General features: G+C 46.3%; 2 protein-coding genes across 2 annotated transcripts; both read left to right on the top strand.

Moving 5' to 3' along the window:
* Positions 1 to 221: 221 nt before the first annotated feature.
* Positions 222 to 3,787, top strand: HOXC13 (homeobox C13; the record flags this gene model as incomplete). Its single annotated transcript, XM_083351653.1, has 2 exons — positions 222 to 885; positions 3,531 to 3,787. The coding sequence occupies 2 exons, from the start codon at positions 222 to 224 to the stop codon at positions 3,785 to 3,787; spliced, it is 921 nt and encodes a 306-aa protein (XP_083207779.1).
* Positions 3,788 to 17,070: 13,283 nt separating this feature from the next.
* Positions 17,071 to 19,578, top strand: HOXC12 (homeobox C12; the record flags this gene model as incomplete). The annotated part of the gene is made up of 2 exons (XM_083356514.1): positions 17,071 to 17,638; positions 19,003 to 19,578. The coding sequence occupies 2 exons, from the start codon at positions 17,071 to 17,073 to the stop codon at positions 19,239 to 19,241; spliced, it is 807 nt and encodes a 268-aa protein (XP_083212640.1). The 3' UTR covers positions 19,242 to 19,578.
* Positions 19,579 to 19,900: the final 322 nt, after the last annotated feature.

The raw sequence follows: 19,900 nt of genomic DNA, 5'->3' as shown, positions 1-19,900 counted from the left end.
GACTCACTTTGCCTTTAAAGATTCCTACTTCTGTCTGAAGGAGGCAGCCAATGGGAGGCCTCTTGAGGTCACGTGGCCCGGCAGATTTCTTAATGAAGCCGACCCATCCCGCCGCCTCTGCGCATGCTCCTGGGTAAACAATATGTTGGGGACTTGTCTCTCTCTCTCTCTCTCTCTCTCTTTCGGAAGTCGACTTTTAAAAAGCTCGGGCAGACCATGATATGACGACTTCACTGATTTTGCATCCACGCTGGGCGGACACTTTCATGTACGTGTACGAGGAGAACCCGAATGAAAATAGCCAGACTAAAATCCCAGCCATGGAAGGGCTCAGCGGGAACTGTCCAGCGAGCCACTGCAGGGATCTAATCACTCACCCGGTACTGAGTCGTCATTCCGGCACCATTGGGACTCCCCAGGGTTCCGTTTACACGGAAATACCTGCTCCAGATGCAGCCAGGCAGTGCCCCGCGCCGCCCGCCTCCTCTAACGCCACCTTAGGCTACGGTTATCCCTTCGGAGGCAGCTACTACGGATGCCGCCTGTCCCATTCCCACAACGTGAACTTGCAGCAGAAGCCTTGCGCCTACCACCCGGCTGAAAAATACCCCGAGCCCAGCGGCTCCCTCCCCAGCGAAGAACTCTCCTCCCGGGCCAAAGAGTTTGCTTTTTACCCGAGCTTTGCCAGCTCCTACCAGGCGGTCCCCGGCTATTTGGACGTCTCGGTGGTTCCAGGGATCAGTGGGCACCCGGAGCCGAGACACGACGCGTTGCTCCCCGTGGAGGGTTACCAGCACTGGGCTCTTTCCAATGGCTGGGACGGGCAGGTTTACTGCACGAAGGAGCAGGCGCAGTCCACCCACCTCTGGAAGTCGCCTTTCCCAGGTAGGGCGCGCTGGGCTTGGAGCTCTGCCTCTCTGCTCCGCCATGATTGCGCGTTTAGGCTGGGTTAAACCTAGCTCAGGTAAACTTGATAGGACGCCCTTCCTTGGAAGCGGGTGGCGGGGCGAAGGGGCCGCGGGGAGCGGCGGGAGAGGCTTCAACAAAGCGCAGGCTGGGAACTCTTTGGCGTTCGGCTGGGCAGCTGCAGCCGGTGGGGGAGAGAAGGGTGCGCGGGCGCGCCTGGTTTTTGATCCCTCTCTGCGCTGGTTGGATCCGCCCCCCTCTCTCTCTCCGACTTTAATTTTGCAGGAATGTTTAAAATGTTTAAAATCAAAATTCTGAATATCCAGAAAATGAGAAGTATCTCTTCTCCCCTGTCCGCCCCAACCCACCCCTTACCCCCCACGGAAAGGCTGGGCTTTTCAGAGGGACCCAGCAAAATTGCGCTGTGCTGCAGCTCCAGAAGTAGCTGCCAAGAGCCTTAGGGATGCCTCTTGCGAGGCAGGAGGAGCGACTGGAAAAGCTAGAGGGCAATGCTTTCGCCTCTGGTTAGAAATCTGGGAGAGAGAGAGAGAGAGAGAGAGAGAGAGAGAGAGAGAGAGAGAGAGAGAGAGAGAGAGAGAGAGAAAGAGAGAAAGAGAGAAAGAGAGAGAGAAAGCAGAAACGCCTCGGAACGACTGCCTCGAGGGGAGAGACGAAAGATTGGAGAATGCCTTCTGCATTCATGGGGTCCTCATCTTGCCACTATCTCGGAATTGGCCAAAGGGACGGGTTGGAGCCCCCAAAGGGGAGTAAATAAGGTAGGAATTTATCTTGGTGGCAAGGGGGGGGTGCCCCCTCAGATCGGACGCGGCTCGCCAGCGATGCCTCTGCAAAGCGTTGCATGCTGGGGTTCCCTTCTGAGAAGGAAGAGGAATTGGAGCTGGGCGAGGTGGAAGGAAGAGAAAGGCCTATTTGGATCTCCGCTGGATTTCAGCCGCCGGCAGCGACTGTTTATATTAGAGAAAGAAAAGGTCTATCGTGTAAAAAGCCGTTTTCTTCATAAATGGTTTTTGTCCCCACCCCACCCCCATTCCGCCCGGGTGAAATCCGCTTCAAATATCTCCGCTCTTATCATTTCATTTCATTTTCCGTGAAGCTCTGGTATGCTCTTCTCCTAGATCTATTTCATTCAAATCCCCTTCTTTATCCCCCTGCCAAAGCCTCTTCCACAACCGTCTCGTGCTGGATTTTAATTTAAAAAAAAACCCAGCGAAGATTATCCATAAAAAGATTGACACTTCTCCTCCTCTAGAGTTCTAAAAAATGTGACCGGAGTGTAGAATTTATAATCTCTAAATGATGGGGCGGGGGGGGGGATATTCAGAAATATTCGACAGATATTCCTTTCCTACCAGCTATGAACCAGGACAGCTTGGAATAATTATTTATAGAGCCCTTCTATTTTCTTCCAATGGGATTCATTTCATTGTTATTATCACTGCTACTATTGTGCACTTTAAAAATAATAATAATAATAATAAAGTAGCAAGTTTGACTTTTAAATTTCTGTCTCGGGAAGCCTTTGGGGGAATAGGAGGATAAGGATGGGGGGGGGGGGACCGATCTGTGAGTGATTATAATTAGTCCAAGAGCACCGGCGTTGGGGCATCGTGGTATAAGTAACTATTACAACAAAGACTGGTGAGGAGAAGGCATGGTCGGTCTCTCCGCTGCATTCTAGAGAAGTGCAGGAAAACAACAGGGCTTCACAGCTGGTAGGTACTTTCAAGGAAAGTAGAATTTCCGAAGCCGTGAACTCAATAGGTGAATGTATTTAGCACTTTTCATAAGTTGATGGAGGGCATGAAGAGTTAACTCTACCAAGCTGAAAAGAGGACGGCCCTCACGTTCCCTCCTAGATCATTTGGGGGCGGAGGAGGCTTCGAAGCAACCTCCCTACCCAAACGAGGTAGCTTTTTTTTTTTCAGGAAAGCTGCGTTCTCACTGCGGTGTTGATCCCACAGAACTTCTCCCACAGGCTGGAGAAGAATCTGTATCTGAAAGTCACCCGTTAAGGTCGATGGGAGGTTTAGAGAGGAGGCTTGGAAAGTTAGATTCTGTTTCCAGTTTTGTGGATGCTGGAGTTCCTGTCGCCCCACTTGCCAAAGTCCTTATCCATGACTTGATGCCTCTTCTCAATTTGCTGTGAACAAATACCCCAGGGAATGCACCAGATGCATAGATTCCTGTCTTGTTCTGCCTGCACCCCATTCCCCCCCCCGTGCATTTCTCATACCCCACTGGTTCTGTACCACTCTCTCCCTCCCCCCTCCTCTTAGATCCATTTTCTTGCTGTGTTGCTTTCATTCTCACTGTCTTGCTACTCTTCTTGTGCCTCTTCCCTTCCTAATGCCTGGAAGATGCCTTGCCCAGCCAGTTGCAAGATGCTGTTTAATCTCACCTTCTCTTTCTCTTTCTCTTTCTCTTTCTCTTTCTCTTTCTCTTTCTCTTTCTCTTTCTCTCTCTCTCTCTCTCTCTCTCTCTCTCTCTCTCTCTCTCTCTCTCTCTCTCTCTCTCTCTCTATCTCTTTTCTCCCCTCTTCTCTTTCTCTCACTTCGCTTCTCCACCTCCTTTCCTCCTCCACTCTGTTCTCCTCGTCTTCACAGATGTGGTACCCCTTCAGCCAGAAGTGAACAGCTACCGTAGGGGCCGGAAGAAAAGGGTCCCTTACACGAAAATCCAGCTGAAAGAGTTAGAGAAGGAGTACGCGGCCAGCAAGTTCATTACCAAAGAGAAACGAAGAAGGATTTCCACCTCTACCAACCTTTCCGAGCGCCAGGTCACAATCTGGTTTCAGAATCGCAGAGTGAAAGAAAAAAAGGTTATTAGTAAATCTAAGACATCCCACCTACACGCTACCTGACATAGAAATGTTTCAAGAGGGGAGGGGGGAATTTAAAAAGGGGAGAAGAAACAAATGCAAATATTTATCTGGTAAATTTGTACAAAAAGGAAAAAAACGCATTGAATTTGATTATTGAAACACCCGCACAGTCTCCAAGGAGTAGTGGGGGGAAAAATAAAATAAAACCACCACCTTTGGGTTAGTCTTCTGTCCATTTATTGCCCTTTTTTTTAAACTGTGAAGCTGATTGCCTGTCTTAAAATCTATTTTTCGGTGTTTTTACATGGGCACACTTATTTTCACAGAGAAGCCGAGAGGAGGGGGAAATTCTCTCTCCTCCCTCCCTCCCTCTCTCACATACACGTACAAAAACACCCAGATTGTGTGTTTATATACACACCCAGATTCGCTATGTTGGGATTCTGAGTGATTTCCTCCCCTTCCCCCCCACCGCCTCTTCTTTCTTTTCTAGGTCTGTATTATAGTCCCAGCACTTTCTTCTTCTCCTTTGCCATATTTTTCACGTGTTAGGCTGTTTTTGTCTTTTATGTTTCAAAAACAAAAAGTGAAAACTGTAAACGTTACATATGAAGAATTATTCACGTTGGGGGTGGGTGTTTTTTTTTTAAAAAAAAGCTAGACCTAATATATATATATATATATAAATTAAAATTAAAAAAAAAACACAAATAAGGCCGCTTACTCAAAAGTGCTGAGGAGGTTCTTTTTTCTCTGTGCAGTTGTTATGTTCAACTAACTTTACGCAGGTTCTGAATTCGAAGTCGCTGCCTGGGTTGACTAGGACTGTGTCCCACACAGCAGGTTTTATGATTTTGGGAAATATGGTGTGTGTGGGGGTGGGTGGATAGATGAGACCTCCCTGTTGACCTAGATGGGGCCGAAAACTCCAGCAGGATCGTGCTTCTTAATAATAATTACGGTTTTGATTTTCTAGATGATGCTCTCACTCCAGCTGTTTTATTATTACTGTGTGTTGGTTTTACTGCTATAAAACGGGAATGTTATCGATTATAAAGAAAGGTGCACGATAAGGCTCCCTTAGCTGGATGGTTGTTTTCCCTTTGTTTTTCTGTTTTCTGTTTCCCCGCAGAGAGCCACAGTCCTTTCGCCTTGTGAAAACGAGCCACTTTTGTTAAACCAACAAGCGTCTCGTATATGTATATAATGTTTCGTCCGAATGCTATGTACCGAACATTGAATGCAGAAATACGTTTCTTAAAAATAAATCGCTCTCTTTCTTCCGGCGCCACCTCCCCGCTTTCCTTTGCCTCGAAAACAGGAAAAGTCTAGTTTAGGGATCCGCGGCCTCTCTCTTGATATTAGCAAAGGAGGGGCTGAAAGTCCCAGCCGGTGCACAGTTGCGTTTATTCACAACCGCACCCGAGTTGCGACAAAGGGAAAGCTTCCTGGGATTTGCCCGGAGATCACTTTTCTCTTTTTTGGGTGTGTGTGTGTGTGTGGAGTAGTTCCATTGGAATCTATAGGACTCCTCCAGACAGAACTTGACCATCGGGGTGGGTGGGTGGTTGCTTTGTTTCGGACTTTGCGGATCGGACCTCTGGGAGGATTCTCGGGAGCTTCTCCCGGCAAGTGCAAAGCGATCGATTTGGGGGAGATCAAAAACGGAGAGGAAGGAGGAAGCTCGTCGCCGGGACGGAGCAGCAGAAAGCGGAGAAGAGCCCAAAGGCAAGGCAGACGCTCCGTCCGTCCGTCCGTCGCTCCTCTTCAGAGATAAGTGACCCACCACCAGTGAACTGAGCAAGGCTGAAGGAGGTGGGGTTAAAAGTAAAATGCTTTGTTCAATTATTTGAACCGGTGATTTATTTATCTATTTTTATTATTATTATTATTATTATTTCGGGGAGGGCCTTGGGATTGCAGTAATTTTGCCCCGCTTTAGGCCTTGCCTTTCTTTTTCTTTTTTTTTATTGTTGCAAGCCACTGGGGGCTGGCGGTGGGGGTAAAAACTCAGCAGCAAATAAATTAATAAGGGCGTCCCAAGGAAAACGCGGCACAGACGAAGAAAGGGGGTGCAAATAATTCCAACCGGGCTGCGGCGTCCGGGTGGGGGGGGGGGTTGGGCCTTCCGCTAGGGTGCTTAAGGACCTGTTGCGTTGTTTCTCCCAAGCCTAAAAACTCCCCCAAGAAATCGGAACCGCCCTGCTCAGCGAGCAGCACAGCTATTTATTATTTTTTTAAGCAACCCTCCGAACAATTCCACCCCAACCGGTCAGAGAACACGCGTTGGACCGAGCCGAGAAGCCAAGTTCTTGCAGGCAGACTCGTGCAGGAGCAGAAGCGAAGCCCAGCTTCCTTTGGATGGCCCGATCCCTCCTCCAACTCTTTCGGGAGATCTGTTTCCTAAAAGCAAGACCTCCCCTCTTTAATGTGTTTGCTCTAATTAATTACCTGGTCCGATTGCCAAGAGCAAGCCCCCAGAAAGCACCGCAAACCCAGCCAATGTTAGTGGTCCATTCAAGAAGTGCGGGGGGGGGGGAGGACGGAGTTCTGCACGAGTCTCGTCCGGAGAACTGCCCCTTCTTAGCAAACAAAGGTGGGCAAACAGCCAGGAAATAAATCCAGGAAAGGCCCGGCTACTTGGCAAAGTTTTTGCTGGCAGGGTTTGTGCATGCCTGTGTCTTCTTCCCGGCTACAGTTCAGCATGCTGCTCCCTTTCCTGGAAGTCTACCTGGAGAAAGTTTTAAATGGCATAATTCTGCTGGATTCTGGCCTGCCGAAATTACTGTAAAAAGAGAAGCCTCTTCTGCCTGCACAAATGAGAACAACTCTCCCTATATTTTTTTTTTTATTCCTACAGGCACATACTCAGTGGACGTTGCACTCTACTCCTGCCTGTACTTTTCCCCTTCCAGGCAAAGAATTGGGATCTCCTGACTGTTCCAGAAATAAAAGCCAATATTCAGAACCAGCAATCACTAAGCTTGTACTGAAACAACTGCTCATACTCTACAAATGCCATACAGATCATCGGTTGCTGCTTTTAGAATTTGCTCTACAAATGATCTGGAGGACAGAGGGCTCTCTCACTTCACGATATCCAGTGTTTTCAAATAGCTCTGGAATTCAGTATGTTTCTATACCGAGATTTACATTCTTAAAGTTTACCACCATTTTTGGCAAATCGCGCTGAAAGCATTGGGTGTCTTCCTGGCATATTGCTAAGCACATTGATTTGTGCTTTAAATTGTAAGCCGTCCTGAGTCTTCGGAGAAGGGCGGGATATAAATGGGATTAAAATAAAAAATAAATAAATAAAAATAAGGTCAAGACTTTAAGAGGATAGATAGATAGATAGATAGATAGATAGATAGATAGATAGATGATAGATAGATAGATAGATAGAACAGATGACTGATAGATTATAGATAGATAGATAGATAGATAGATAGATAGATAGATAGATAGATAGATAGATAAAAATCCATCTACGTTTTAATGTTAACCTAAGTAGTAAATATATCTGCACATTTGCTCACCTCAGTTGGAATTTCTAGCCTCAAGATGACAATACTTGAAAACTCTAAATATTTCTGACAGGTATACTGAATTTGAGTGACATAAAGATATTGTTGTAAACCATGTCTCCCTTCCGATGGGATTTAGCCTCCATAAGATTCACCTTAGTCAAATCACCTTTCCTTGGGATAAAGTGAACGGCATTTACATGATGGCTGGCATTTTTCCTGATTTCCTCTTCCCAAGCCCTAGTTAAAATTTAAACTCATGGATAAAAAAAAAAAATCCCACTTTGGCCTAAGACTGTCATGTGGCTTTCCCACTTCTCTGAATGAAAAATCTTGAAAAATTTTGAAAAATCATGGCCATGAGTTTGGGATATTTAAATTGCAAACCAGTTAAACTACCTTAAGGCCAGTAGCAACCTGTTGATCATTTTCACATCATGGTTTGTAGTATCTCATGGCTTTATCGCCATGCAATATAAAGTCTATCTTTATTTTTATTTACTTATTAAATTTCTACAGCTTATTACATCTTAACTTCTTTTTTATATTTTTTATTAATTTTCTGTATTTACAATTCATAAGTGCTTAGTAAACAAAGTACTGTCTGGGTCCAATTTGCTTAATAATACACATTAAGATCCTAGTCTCTACCCTGTTTTTTCCAGCCATTGATAAAATACATCCCATATTTGGAAATATTCTGAGTCTTCTTTTTCTTTAATTTTCAATGTCAGTCTGTCCATTTCTGCACAGTCCAGTATTTTCTTGATTATCTCTTTTTCATATGGTATTTCTTCATTTTTCCAGTGCTGGGCAAATACAGGCTGTTGCTGCTGCTGTTAATACATGCAACATCAAATATATATTTTCTTTATCGTATTTTTTTGATATTATACCTAATAAAAATAATTCCAGGTTACAATCTACATGCTTTCTTAACGTCTCTTCTAGCCAAGTATGTATTTTTGTCCATTTCTTTATTTTATTTTATTTTGCTTTAGGACAATTACATCTTAACTTTGCCATATAGTGATGACTGGATGCTACTGTAGGATGTGGGGTAATCTTTGTGGAAATGGCCAATTTTCATTATTATTAATTGAAAGAAATCTGATTGAATCTGAATATTCCTCTTGAAACAAAATGGCATGAAGGGCATTGTTCCTTCTTTTAGGGATCAATATTCCTGATGTCAGATCATTAGAGGAGAATGTCCATAGCCAAACATGGGGGAAGGGCTAGCTAGTTTAAAACACATATAAACAAAAACAATTATGTGCAAGATTTTTGCCGTTTCTCCAGGGTTTCTAAAAGAGAGGTCACTATTCAACAGTTCAGTAGGATTAGTTCCCTCTCCCTTTTGAAGTTAATACTGGTAGGAGTAACCAGGCTGCTGTAATATATCAGGCCCTGTTTCCCCACAGCTCAGCAAAACCAAAATCCCTGCAAACAGTTTAAGATTGCAACCCTACTTGACTTTAAAGATTAAAGAGAAAGATGACTCAGTGTACTTTTAGAACATGGGATAACTTCTATCAATGGCTAGAAAAACAAGTTATAGAGAAAGGAAGGTGATATGTAATTTTGAATATATATTAGCAAGAAGGCTATTGAGTGATTAACATATGGTTTATGATAATTAACTATTTTCTATTATTGTTAGACATTATGCTGTTTGCTAAATATTGAAAATGTTATTTGGAAAAACCCCAACCCCAACCCTAATCCAAATCCAAATCCCAACCCCGACCCCATCCTATTCCTAATCCTATAAAAACTAATAAAATCTATATATAAAAAGGATTGCAATCCTACGTTCCTTTACCTTGGAGAAAGGACCAGCACATCTGTAGGGCTTGTTGCCAAATGAACATTCATTAGGTTTTGCTCTATGGGTAGTCCTCAATTTACGACCACAGCTGGGCCCAAAACTTCTGTTGTTACGTGGGTTTTGCCCCATTTCATGCTCTTTCTTACCACCATTATTAAGAAAGTCCCCGCAGTTGTTAATTGAATCTGGCTTCCCCATTGACTTCTTGCTTGTCAGAAAGGCACAAAAAGTGATCACACACACACACACACACACACACACACACACACACACGGGAAACTGCGACCATCATAAATATGAGTCAGTTGCTTAATGCCTGAATTTTGATCATGTGATCGTGGGGATGCTGCCATAGTCGTGTGACAAATGGTCATAAGTCACGTGTTTCAGTATATAATAGTCACTAAATGAACTGTTGTAAGTCAAGGACTACTTGTATTGCCTTTAAGCAACTATAGACAAGGCTTATGTCTCCAGTGGTGTTCAAGTGGGTATTAGGCTCCATTGACAAAATACACAACTTGGTTTGGTGAATATTCAAATGCAAGTCCACTCAAGCTATGTGATAAGCTCAACCAGTGGTGGCGAACCTTTGGCACGCATGCCAGAGGTGCCACTCAGAGCCCTCTCTGTGGGCACGTACACCATTGCCCCAGCCCCACCTTCCCCAGTGGCACCCTCCTCACCAGCAGGGCCCCCCCAGAGAAGAGTCGCCCCCCAAGCTAGGCCTGTGCAGAGGAGCGCAGCCAAGGACACGGCAGCCAGGCAGTGGGGACAAGACTCTGCCCTCGTGCCCTGTCATGTGTAGATGATGCTGCAGGGCGTGGACAGAGGGGGTGGCCGCCATGGCACTGCTGGGCTGCCTGGGTGATCTGCTGTGGCAGGCCGTGGAGGTGGTGGGTGGCCCTGCGGGTGGACGGAGTGCGGAGTGGGGGTGGAGCAGGCAGGGCAAGGGTGGAGTGGGCGGGTGGGCAGGTGGTTGGGGAGGTGGGGCTGGGGCTGGGTTTTGGGCACTCGGTCTATAAACGGTTCACCATCTCTGCTCAGCCATAGTGCACTCTAATGTCAAAGAAAGGGCCATTGATATTAATTGGACTGGACTTCCAAAAAGTATTTTAAAATTAAAGCATGACTGATAGATTTAGCCAGCAAAGAGACCTTGAGGTAAGTTGGAAAAAAACCACTGAAAAACTTATTATATCTGGCCCTGGGCCATGGAACTCTACTAAAACTTCTTCAGTGGAACAGGAGGTGACTTCAGATCTCTTAGTTGTCCACTGTGACATCCTTGATATGAATCCAGATTTCCTTCAGCTCGGCTAGTGTCCTTCCTATGCCATAACAATACCATCCCAGCCTTCATTATTTATTGAACTTTTTTCCAACAGATTAAAAATCAAACGCTTGACTTCAGCTACACTTCATTGACTGGGTTGCTTGATTGGGGGTAAAAAATGGGATTCACCTACCTCTTAGATTCCTGCCCTTTTGTTTTCTGCTGACACCTAAACCTTACTGAAACTTTGTTGTAAATAAAAGGTACCTGGGGTTATAGGCTACCACTAGGCATTTTCTGAACTTTGGTCTCCATAAGGCCTGCCTCTCAATGCACCCATCATTCTGTCTAAGAGAGCAAAGCCCTCCGTGTTACTGTAGTTATACTGAAATACACATCATGTCTGCAGTGAGAACAATATTTCAAAAAGCCACATTATGTTGGCCCATATTGAGGCAAACTAGAAACCAATGGTACTGAAATATCTTTACTACCGATGTTGATGGCAGATTAGATTTTGGCTTCAACGGGGGTGTAGATGTCTAATGGACAAGTCAGCTCTGGACAAATTGATTGAACTCTCATAACCTGAACCAAGGTCCTAAGGATGTGACTATTACACAGAGACACATATTGCACCCTTTTTAGTAAGTGTTATTAGTATATAAGGAGGCCCAGTCAAGACCACTGGTACAGTCTTCTGCCTCTTTCCTGTTCACCTTCCCGGCTGCAAAATAAGGTTTGTTGCTGAACTACACTCTTATCCCCCCCACCCCTCCTCTTTATTATCATTCTGACAAGTACTTGTGATCATAGTGAAGGAAAATACTCCTCAGCATCTTCAAGGTCCTATGCAGTGGGAGGGGGGGCAGAATAGGTGAGGGAGAAGTAAAGCAGGGGAAAATATATTTTTTAAGTAGCTGGCAGCTGCAGGGCCTCAAGGAAGGCAAGTAACTGGGCAAGTGGCTTTTGTCTGCCGCGTCATAAATTTACCCCATACTAAAATTCTTCCATACTTAACACAGGGGCTGAAAGGAGTAATATGAAGCAATAGCATTGTTCCCCACCCCTTCCCTTTCTGACCCAGGATTCTGACATTTTATTCTTGCCATTCTGTTATTCTTCTGTCAAGAGTCGAACACAAACTGGCACCTGGATGAGAGAGCTGTATCATAGCTATAGGGCTAGCCTTGACCATGACTATGCAGCCCATTTGACCTTGGCATCACCAGCTTTGGGTGTAATCATCAAGAAAGCAAAAGCCTTGATCTTCTGGCAACCACGCCAGCACTGATCCCGCCCCCCCCCACCCCTCAAGTGTCTTTTGGCTCCATAGATAAACAAGGTGTCATTTCCAGTCTAGACAGGCAGCCTAATGACCAACAATAAAGGCATGAAAAGGAAGCACCCCAAGTTTAGCCTTTTCTTTCTTTTGTATCAAGGGCTTTGAATAAGGTCTTAACTGCAGCCTTTTTTTATAGGTAAAGACCCCCTCTCTCCAATTTCCGCCATTTCCTAGTTATGTATCACTTGCACTTGGAAGCTACTTGTTTTAAAGGTTACTAAAGTCCTCCTTTTATGGAAAGAGAAGAATGTGTGTCTTCTCTCATTAGAGAGTAAGGCTGACAAAAACAGAAAAACGGAGAAAGACATATGCATACCTATCCCTATCCCAAAGTAATTCAATGGAATTGATTTCCAGGTAAGAATGTGCCTGTGTATATATGTGTGTGTGGGGGGGGTGTATCTGCATGTATCCTGGAATTTTAGTTGCTCCAATTTTTGCGCTAATTAATTTTACTTCTTCCCTGCCTCTTCCTTTAAAGCCATTAAATATTCTTTGCAATAACTTATTACTAAAGCTCTGAGAGGGGGCAAGTGGCAGACTGTGCTAGTGACATAAGAGGACTAGATTTCATCTGCATGAAAACCCTGAGCACAATCATGGGCAAAGTTTGCAGCCGCAGATCTTCCACAAGAATATCTTATCCCAGGGATCAACTAGCTTTAAGAGAGGTTTGAAAAGCAATGTGATTGCTTCTTACAAAAGGGGGTTGCATAGCTGCAAAGGAGATACCTGGAATCTGGCGACGGTGGCTAGATTATTTTCATGTGTGATTTATTTTATTGCGGAATCCCTAAGATAACTTTGAAAAAAAGTTTAAAGGTGGTGGCCCATGAGGCATGAAAGCAAGACCCATTGAAACCAATGAGGCCAGCTTCCACAAATTTAGAATGAACCAGATCTTCCAAAAAAAAAACAGTAAACAATGGAAGGAAGAATATGCAAAGAGAATTATTGCTATTATTTTGTCTTCTTAGTCTTACTTCCCTGAAGACATAGTGAACTGGTTTACATATAAATCCAGCAGGAGACGGATAGCCTCTGCTGGCAGTGCTGGGGAAAACGTAGTTACACCATAAGCATTTAACTCTTAAGGGCACAGCGGGAGAACCTTTATACAGAACCATTGAATTGTAAAAGGGAGGAAGAGGAGGAAGGAGAAGGAGAAGGCTCCTTGCAAGAGCCAAGTATTTAGGCATTCCCTGTATATCATTTATTTTGTACAATACATAATGTTCTTCCTCTTTAATCTCTTTTCCGTGCAGTTCCTATGAACCACTCAATTTGCATTATTTAGCCTTTTGGATGATTTAGTTTAATAGCGTCATTTTCATAACTGTGGTGCTCATGTGAACATTGGTCCATAAATATATACTGGTAGCCTCAGAGGTTTCCAAGAAAGCTAACAAAATTTTTGCATAGTGCCAATAGATCTCAGAGCTTTGATGTGCCTGCCATTACATTAACTTAGGAGGACAGTGATTTGGCTCATGACTTGAAACTTTCTTTTTCTTTCTTTCTTTCTTTCTTTCTTTCTTTCTTTCTTTCTTTCTTTCTTTCTTTCTTTCTTTCTTTCTTTCTTAAACCATAATTGGACTAATTAAAAAAGTGATGGGGATCTAAAACTCAAAATCTTTTTTAAAGTTAGGCTAATCCACTGGAAAGTTAAGGAAACTTATATTTTTTGGAGAAGAATAACTTGTTTTCCCAAATACACGTACTTCAAAAATTTTAATATTTTAATCGCTCGAGGGGGGAGCAATCTGGAAAGCAGTATTGTTGTGGGCTGAGTTCCACCCCTTTCTCCTCTCCCTCTTCCCCCAAAAGCTAGTTTAGGAGATGGTGAAGCCCCAGGAGATGGGAGAACTACGTGAAGATCAACGCGGAGGAGAGGAGAGCGATCTGCCAGCCAAAAGCTGGGGCGCCTAATTTAGGACTGCTGAGAATTATCTCGAACAAAGCTTCAGAAAGCACTCAGGTGGTGGGGGCGCGGGGGGGGGGGAAGAGCCCCTTTCTCGCGGGCAAGAGCTGGGGTGTCTTTCAAGACCCTCATTTGCATAAGATGAAGCAGCCATAACCTAGACAGTGACCTTGAACTGGCTAAAGCGCCCTCCGATTTTCAGATTTTTCTGGAGTTCCTTTTCTCTCCACCCTACCCGGAAACGTGTTGGGGAGAAGAAGGGCAGAAAGAACCGATTTTCTTTTAAAAACCCGAAGTCGATCTTCCTCTAGGAGGTGAGAGGTTAGAAATAGCTGCTTTTTTCTTGTTCTATTTCTTCGCTTTGGGGACGGATTTGCTTGCGGCGACTTCGCTGCGTTGCCTTTCGCTGTCATTTCTCGAAGAAAACTGTCGTGGACCTTGGGGAGAGGGAGAGGAATGGGGGAAAAAATTGGCTCAAGCTGTTTAAACTCGATTTGAGGGAAATCAGTTGTGTAAGGGATCCGTGCGAAGGACAGGGGGTCGTTCAACTTGTCCTACTTAACAAAAAAAAAGAGAGAGTTTCTTTAAATCGGTGGTTTAAAATACAATAGCGTAGGACAGTAAAGTATGGTGCAATAAAGCCACTGCTTTAACTTCCAGAATATTTTATTTTAGAAACTGCAATAAATATGTTGTCTTGCATCACAGTTAGTGGGGATACACGTCCCTCCTCCCACCTGCCTCTTTTCTCTTCAGCCCAACTTGGATTGGAAGGTTGGATAATCCTTAGACAGTTCAGTGAATTTCCTCTCCAGAAAGAGCTCTGGGGTTCAAATCTTACAGGTTTTGCTGCCGAAAAGTCTCACCCTCCTCGACACACACGGGTTTACCCAGAAACAATTTCTCACGGAGCTAAGGGGGTTTACTCCCTTAGTGTAGGCAGAATTACAAATGTCAGATTTGCACCCGGAAAAAACGCGGGCTGGTTCTTCATTTTGGTTTGGCTCCTTTCCTTTCCAACATAGATCCTCCTAAAAAAAAACAACAACTCCGAAGTCTTGAAATAACATCCCCACCAAGCGAACTTTGTCCCCTGTCCAGTTTGGGGAGCTGTTAAATCAATGAGACCCGCTCTAAAAGCTATAACTGGGGGAAAATTGTGATTAAGAAGGAGCAGAAGTATCAATCCCTTTCTCTTGCAATGGAGTGGGGGAAATAAGTCTTGATGATTTGAGTAGCACGTGCTGATTATCCCGTTATTAATGTCTGGATGAGTCAGATCAAGAGCTGATGGTTCACCCTGCCTGCCTGCCTGCCTGCCTGCCTACCTACCTACCTACCTACCTACCTGCCTGCCTGCCTCGGGAAGAATATCCCCGGCGGGTAAACGCCAGCGTCTTGTGAACAGTTAAACACCTTTAAATCCCACTGAGGTCAATGAAATCGCGAAGGCAGGAGTGAAATCACAGGCGTCTTATGCACGGTAAATCAACTTGAAAACGTTTGGCGCTCGGCTGCCAGCGAGCTTTGGGGGACGGGCGTGTGTTTGTAAAAAGAGATCTGCTCCGGTAGCGTAGAGGGATGGGATCTTCGCAAGTACCGTTCTTGTCCTAAGGCCCTTAAAGAGGTCGGAGCGGTTCCTTGGACCGCCTGGGAGCTGCCGTTTCTCGGGCCACCCTTAGCAAGAGAACAAAGCCACATCAGGGAGCGTAATAAAAGATCACACCAAGGAACAAACCTACCAGCCCCAATGCAGGAGCAATCCGGATCACGTATGTAATGAAGTGGCCCAGCAATTTCACCGCACCGGAAAAGGATCTCCGCTGACCTCGGGTATTGCGAAAAGCTGCTTTGCAGCACCTGAAAAGGTAAAAAGTTGGGGGGGGGAGAAATCCTCCCCAAGGATGCCTCAGCCGGGTTCAACTGGATTCGGAGTCCTCGCGGGCTGGAAAAAAGGAGCCAGGCACAGAAAGGCGTGAATAGGAGGCGTGTGGGAAAACCAGGGAGCTGCTTTTAATAGGATTAAGAAATAAAAGTGCTTATCTGATTCGCACGTGCTTTCCGTTCTGCTTCTCGCTGCTGGCCAGCCTCTCAACATAGCTGGGGGAAGAGGTAGTGGTTCCTCATGGGGAGGAAGCCCATGTTTAATCCTCCAGGATTTGAACGCCCCAGAACAGAGCTTTGGAGGAAAACGTGCAGAGCTTCTGGTTTATCTGGAGGCTGAGAGAGCAGAAGTCCTTCAGGAGCTCTCCTGCAAGTTACTTGTATTGGGGTATTTACAGTAAACGAGCCGTCGGGTCTTGAAAATAGCGTCTACGGTACAAATTCCTTCTTTCTGGAAAGGGGCAGAGAAGCATAACCTTCCCACAAACTAAACCACTCTTTCCTTTGCGTTCAGAAGTGCTGAGGTGGATTTTTTTTTCCTTTCCCTGAATTCCTTTTGTTTTTGAAGGGTCTCTGAGACTCTGCTTTCTTTGAAGAACCTCCCCCACCAGCATTTTTCTTTCCAAAATCACTAACACTTTGGAGGAACAATCGGCCACATCTGTCCTGTAAACCAAGATGTGGTAAAAGTCGATTCCTCCTCGAATGAAAGATCTAGACTTAAAGATCCAGAAACAGTTCCTGGCAGTTAGGACAGGTGAGATCAAGAAGAGGAAAAAGTCTCCGACCCCAGCTTTGTTTAGCGTGTCTCCTTGCAAAAGGGGGATCTCCTTGCAAGATCACCGAAGTGATTCCTCTAATTCCCTTTTTTCTACTTCCAGAGGGAAAGAAAAATCTTTCCCTAAGAAAGAAAATTCTTCTAAATGCAAACTCCGCTCCTGCCGTTGAAACTAAATAAGGTTTAAAAAAAGAAAGTGGAAGAACTTTCTCTTAGATGCAGAGGGAAATGGAAATTCCTCCGCCCCCGTGTTATCTATAAACGCAAGCCTGTTGTGGTTTAGATTCATTCCTCTTCCTAAAGAGCCTGTAAACTTGACGCGACACAATATCTGAGGGGAATTTACTAGGGAGATATTGTAAATTTCAGCGGATTTAATTAATGAAAACACAGCTTAATTTTTGTCAGCTGCTTAAAGGGATTCTTTACGTGGCGGGGGGGGGAGGGGGAGGGGGAGGGAAAGAGGCGTCATTCCTTTATGGAAAAAGAATTGATATGCATATTTTCTTTACAATATTTCTGGTTTCTCCAGGCGGTGCTTAATATGCGTTTTATTTTGTGTGTGTGTAAAAGAACCCGCCCGGCAGACAGAACTTCGCGTTGCGTTCCGTCTCAAATTGCGAAAGGTGGGTGGCGCCCTTTCTTAACGCAAGTTGGTGCTCACGTGACCCCCTCCAGACCAATCGGCTGGACCTTTAGGTTTAACTACGTTTAATGTCAGATAGCAATAAACTAGACGCTCTTGGTCAGGCCCGCGGAAATGGGCGAACACAACCTCCTTAATCCTGGGTTTGTGGGACCGTTGGTGAACATCCATACGGGAGACACCTTCTACTTTCCCAATTTCCGAGCCTCCGGAGGACAACTACCCGGCTTGCCATCTCTCTCCTACCCGAGACGGGACAATGTCTGTTCTTTGCCCTGGCCTTCCTCGGAGCCCTGCAACGGATATCCCCAGCCCTACCTCAGCAGCCCCGTGTCCATTAACCCTTCCTTCAGCCGAGCCTGCGACCTAGCTAGAGTGGAAGAAAGCAAGTGCTACTATAGGGAGGCGTGCTCGGAGAACGCGCCCCTCAAAAGGGAAGAGAGAGTTAGGGACGCTGCCTTGATGCCCCTCGAGTCGGGCATCCCCAGTGGAATGAGCGGCAATTTCGGCAAATTTGATTATCCGGCTCCTGAGGCGGCGGTGTCCCACGATCCCCCTTCTTGTCAATCTTTGGAGTCAGACTCCAGCAGCTCCTTGCTCAATGAAGCGAACAAGGGCGCAACCAACGAGGCGTCCGCGCTGGTCTCCCCTCTCAACCAAGGAAGAAATCTGTCCGCTGGGGGTAAGATCCTGCGCCTGGGAGAAAAAAAAAGAGCCGGCTCTTCATAAGCAAAAGCCAAACGGATTTCTGCAACGCCTTCTCCTTCTTCCCTCCTTCTCCCTTCCCTACCTCTCCGGCCGGGCTGGGGAAAAGTCTGCTCCAAAATGCCAGGAAATCGAGCTGCTGGGCTGCGCCCACCCGCCCGCCGATTTGTGCCGAAGCCACTAGGGGTAGCCCTCAAATACCTCGCGCTTTATTAGGAGCTGCTTCTTTTTTAAAAAAAGGGGGGGGGAAGCCTATAAACATGTAAATATTCCCATAAAAAGGGATCGAAAGGGCCCAAGCAGACAGGCGGGAAGGCGATTTCCCTTGCCTTTTCTCTCCCTTTGGCCCCCTCCCCAATCTCTACGCAGCTTGTCCGTCTCCGGAGCGGTCGGGCGAGGCGGCGCTGGTCTGTGGATGCCACTTTCTTTTTCGATGTATCAAAAGTTCATAGGCGGCCCATTTTTTTTTTGTCCGCGAGGAAAAACCCCATCGGGAGCGGAGGAGGTGGGAGGGGGCCCCGCGGTTCGTGGGTTATTTGTTAGCTCTGGTAGAGTGGGCTATTCCAGACGACCATCTGGAAGAAAGAGGGGTTCGAGTGGCATTCTAGAACTGGATCCTTCAACCCCGTTGTCTCCTGGCGAGCAGTCCAGCGCTTCCCGGGCAAACCGTGGAGATGCCGGTGCCTGAATAAAGAGAGGCCGTGGACAAATAATTTGCACGTCCTCCGGTTAGGGCGCTCGTTTTTCTCCCATCGGAAACTCTTCCGCGACCGGGGACCGGTTCGGTTTCCCCTTGTTGCGGAGGAGCGGCAGCGGGTAAAATCCGGCCCTTCCCGGCCCCCCCCCGCCCCCCTCCTCCCTAAAGTTCTTTCAAAGTGGCTTTCCAAAGTGTACCCGGCCCGTGGGACTCCTTAAGTCCTTGCCTCTCGAGGTATGGAAACTCTTATTCTGCCGACGGCCTTGTTCTGTTTAACCTGATGGAATCTGAATGAGAGATGGGGATTCTTTCCTTCTTAAGATTCCTTCCCAAACATCAATGGTGGGCAAGGTCTCTGCATTCCCTCCCTCCCTCCCTCTCTCCTTCCTTGTAAGAGAATGTTAGCTAGTTTTTAACCTCTAATTATCTTTCCAGATCCCTGCCGTTTTGAGAACTTGGTCTTCCTTAAGGGAGGGTGATAATGTCCCGTCCCTAGAATTTGGCTTTGAAGGAGTAGGTGGAATCTGTCCGAGAAGTGAGTAAAAGGAGACAAGGGTCCCTTCTGAGACACCTTCTCTCGCTTCTCTCGCTCGCGCTCCTGTCTCCGCACGTTAAATCACCTTTTCCATCGCCCTTCTTCTTAGGAGCTCCCTGGTATCCGATGCACCCGAGGTCCCGCAAAAAGCGAAAACCCTACTCGAAGTTGCAACTGGCGGAGCTGGAAGGTGAATTTATGGTCAACGAGTTCATTACCCGCCAAAGGAGGAGAGAGCTTTCAGACCGGCTAAACCTGAGCGACCAGCAGGTGAAGATCTGGTTCCAGAACCGACGGATGAAAAAGAAGAGACTCCTCCTCAGAGAACAAGCGCTTTCTTTCTTTTAGAGTTCCTCGGAGTATCCGCTGCGGGGACGGGGGGGGAGGCGGGGGGGGCGGCGGAGCGGGAACCACTTAAAAGACTCTTCTCGCCTTCGTGGTGGTTGGTAGCTGACCGTCCCGGGACTCTTAGCCGATGGGGTTGAGATTTTTTTTATTTTTTATTTTCCTTGAACGAGAATGTTATTATTAATATTAATCAGTATCCGTCTTCAAAATGCCCAGCAGTAGGCGTGGTGGCGGCGGCGTGCGTGAGAGCGAGCGAGCGAACGCGGGAGAGAGAGAGAGAGAGAGAGAGAGAAAGCGAGCGAGTGAATAGGAGAAAATGTCTTTCTCTCTCTCTCTCTCTCTCTCTCTCCCTCTTTCGCTCCTAAATCTGTAGGGAAGCGCTTAGAATAGGAATGCGCAGAGACCACGGACCGCCTCCCTCGGCCCGCCTGGTGTTCTGTTCTTGCAGCTAAAAAAAAACAAAAAACCGGCTTGCCAGCCAGGGTCGGGAGTGCTCCGCGAAGGCAATTTCAACTGGATGGTTCTTGGCTTGGGCAAGCCGCCACACGCAGACGCTTTCCCCGAGCAAGCCCCCAAGACTCCCTCGCTTTCTCATTTTCGCGGCTCTGGCGGTCGGGATTGGTTAGCTCGTCGGCAGGGAGAGGCTGAGAAGAAAGGTG

The sequence above is a fragment of the Vipera ursinii genome (assembly GCF_947247035.1).
Source record: "Vipera ursinii genome assembly, chromosome: 2".
Lineage (NCBI taxonomy): Eukaryota > Metazoa > Chordata > Lepidosauria > Squamata > Viperidae > Vipera > Vipera ursinii.
Note: the sequence above shows the minus strand (reverse complement) of the source record. Positions and strands in the feature narration are given on the sequence as shown.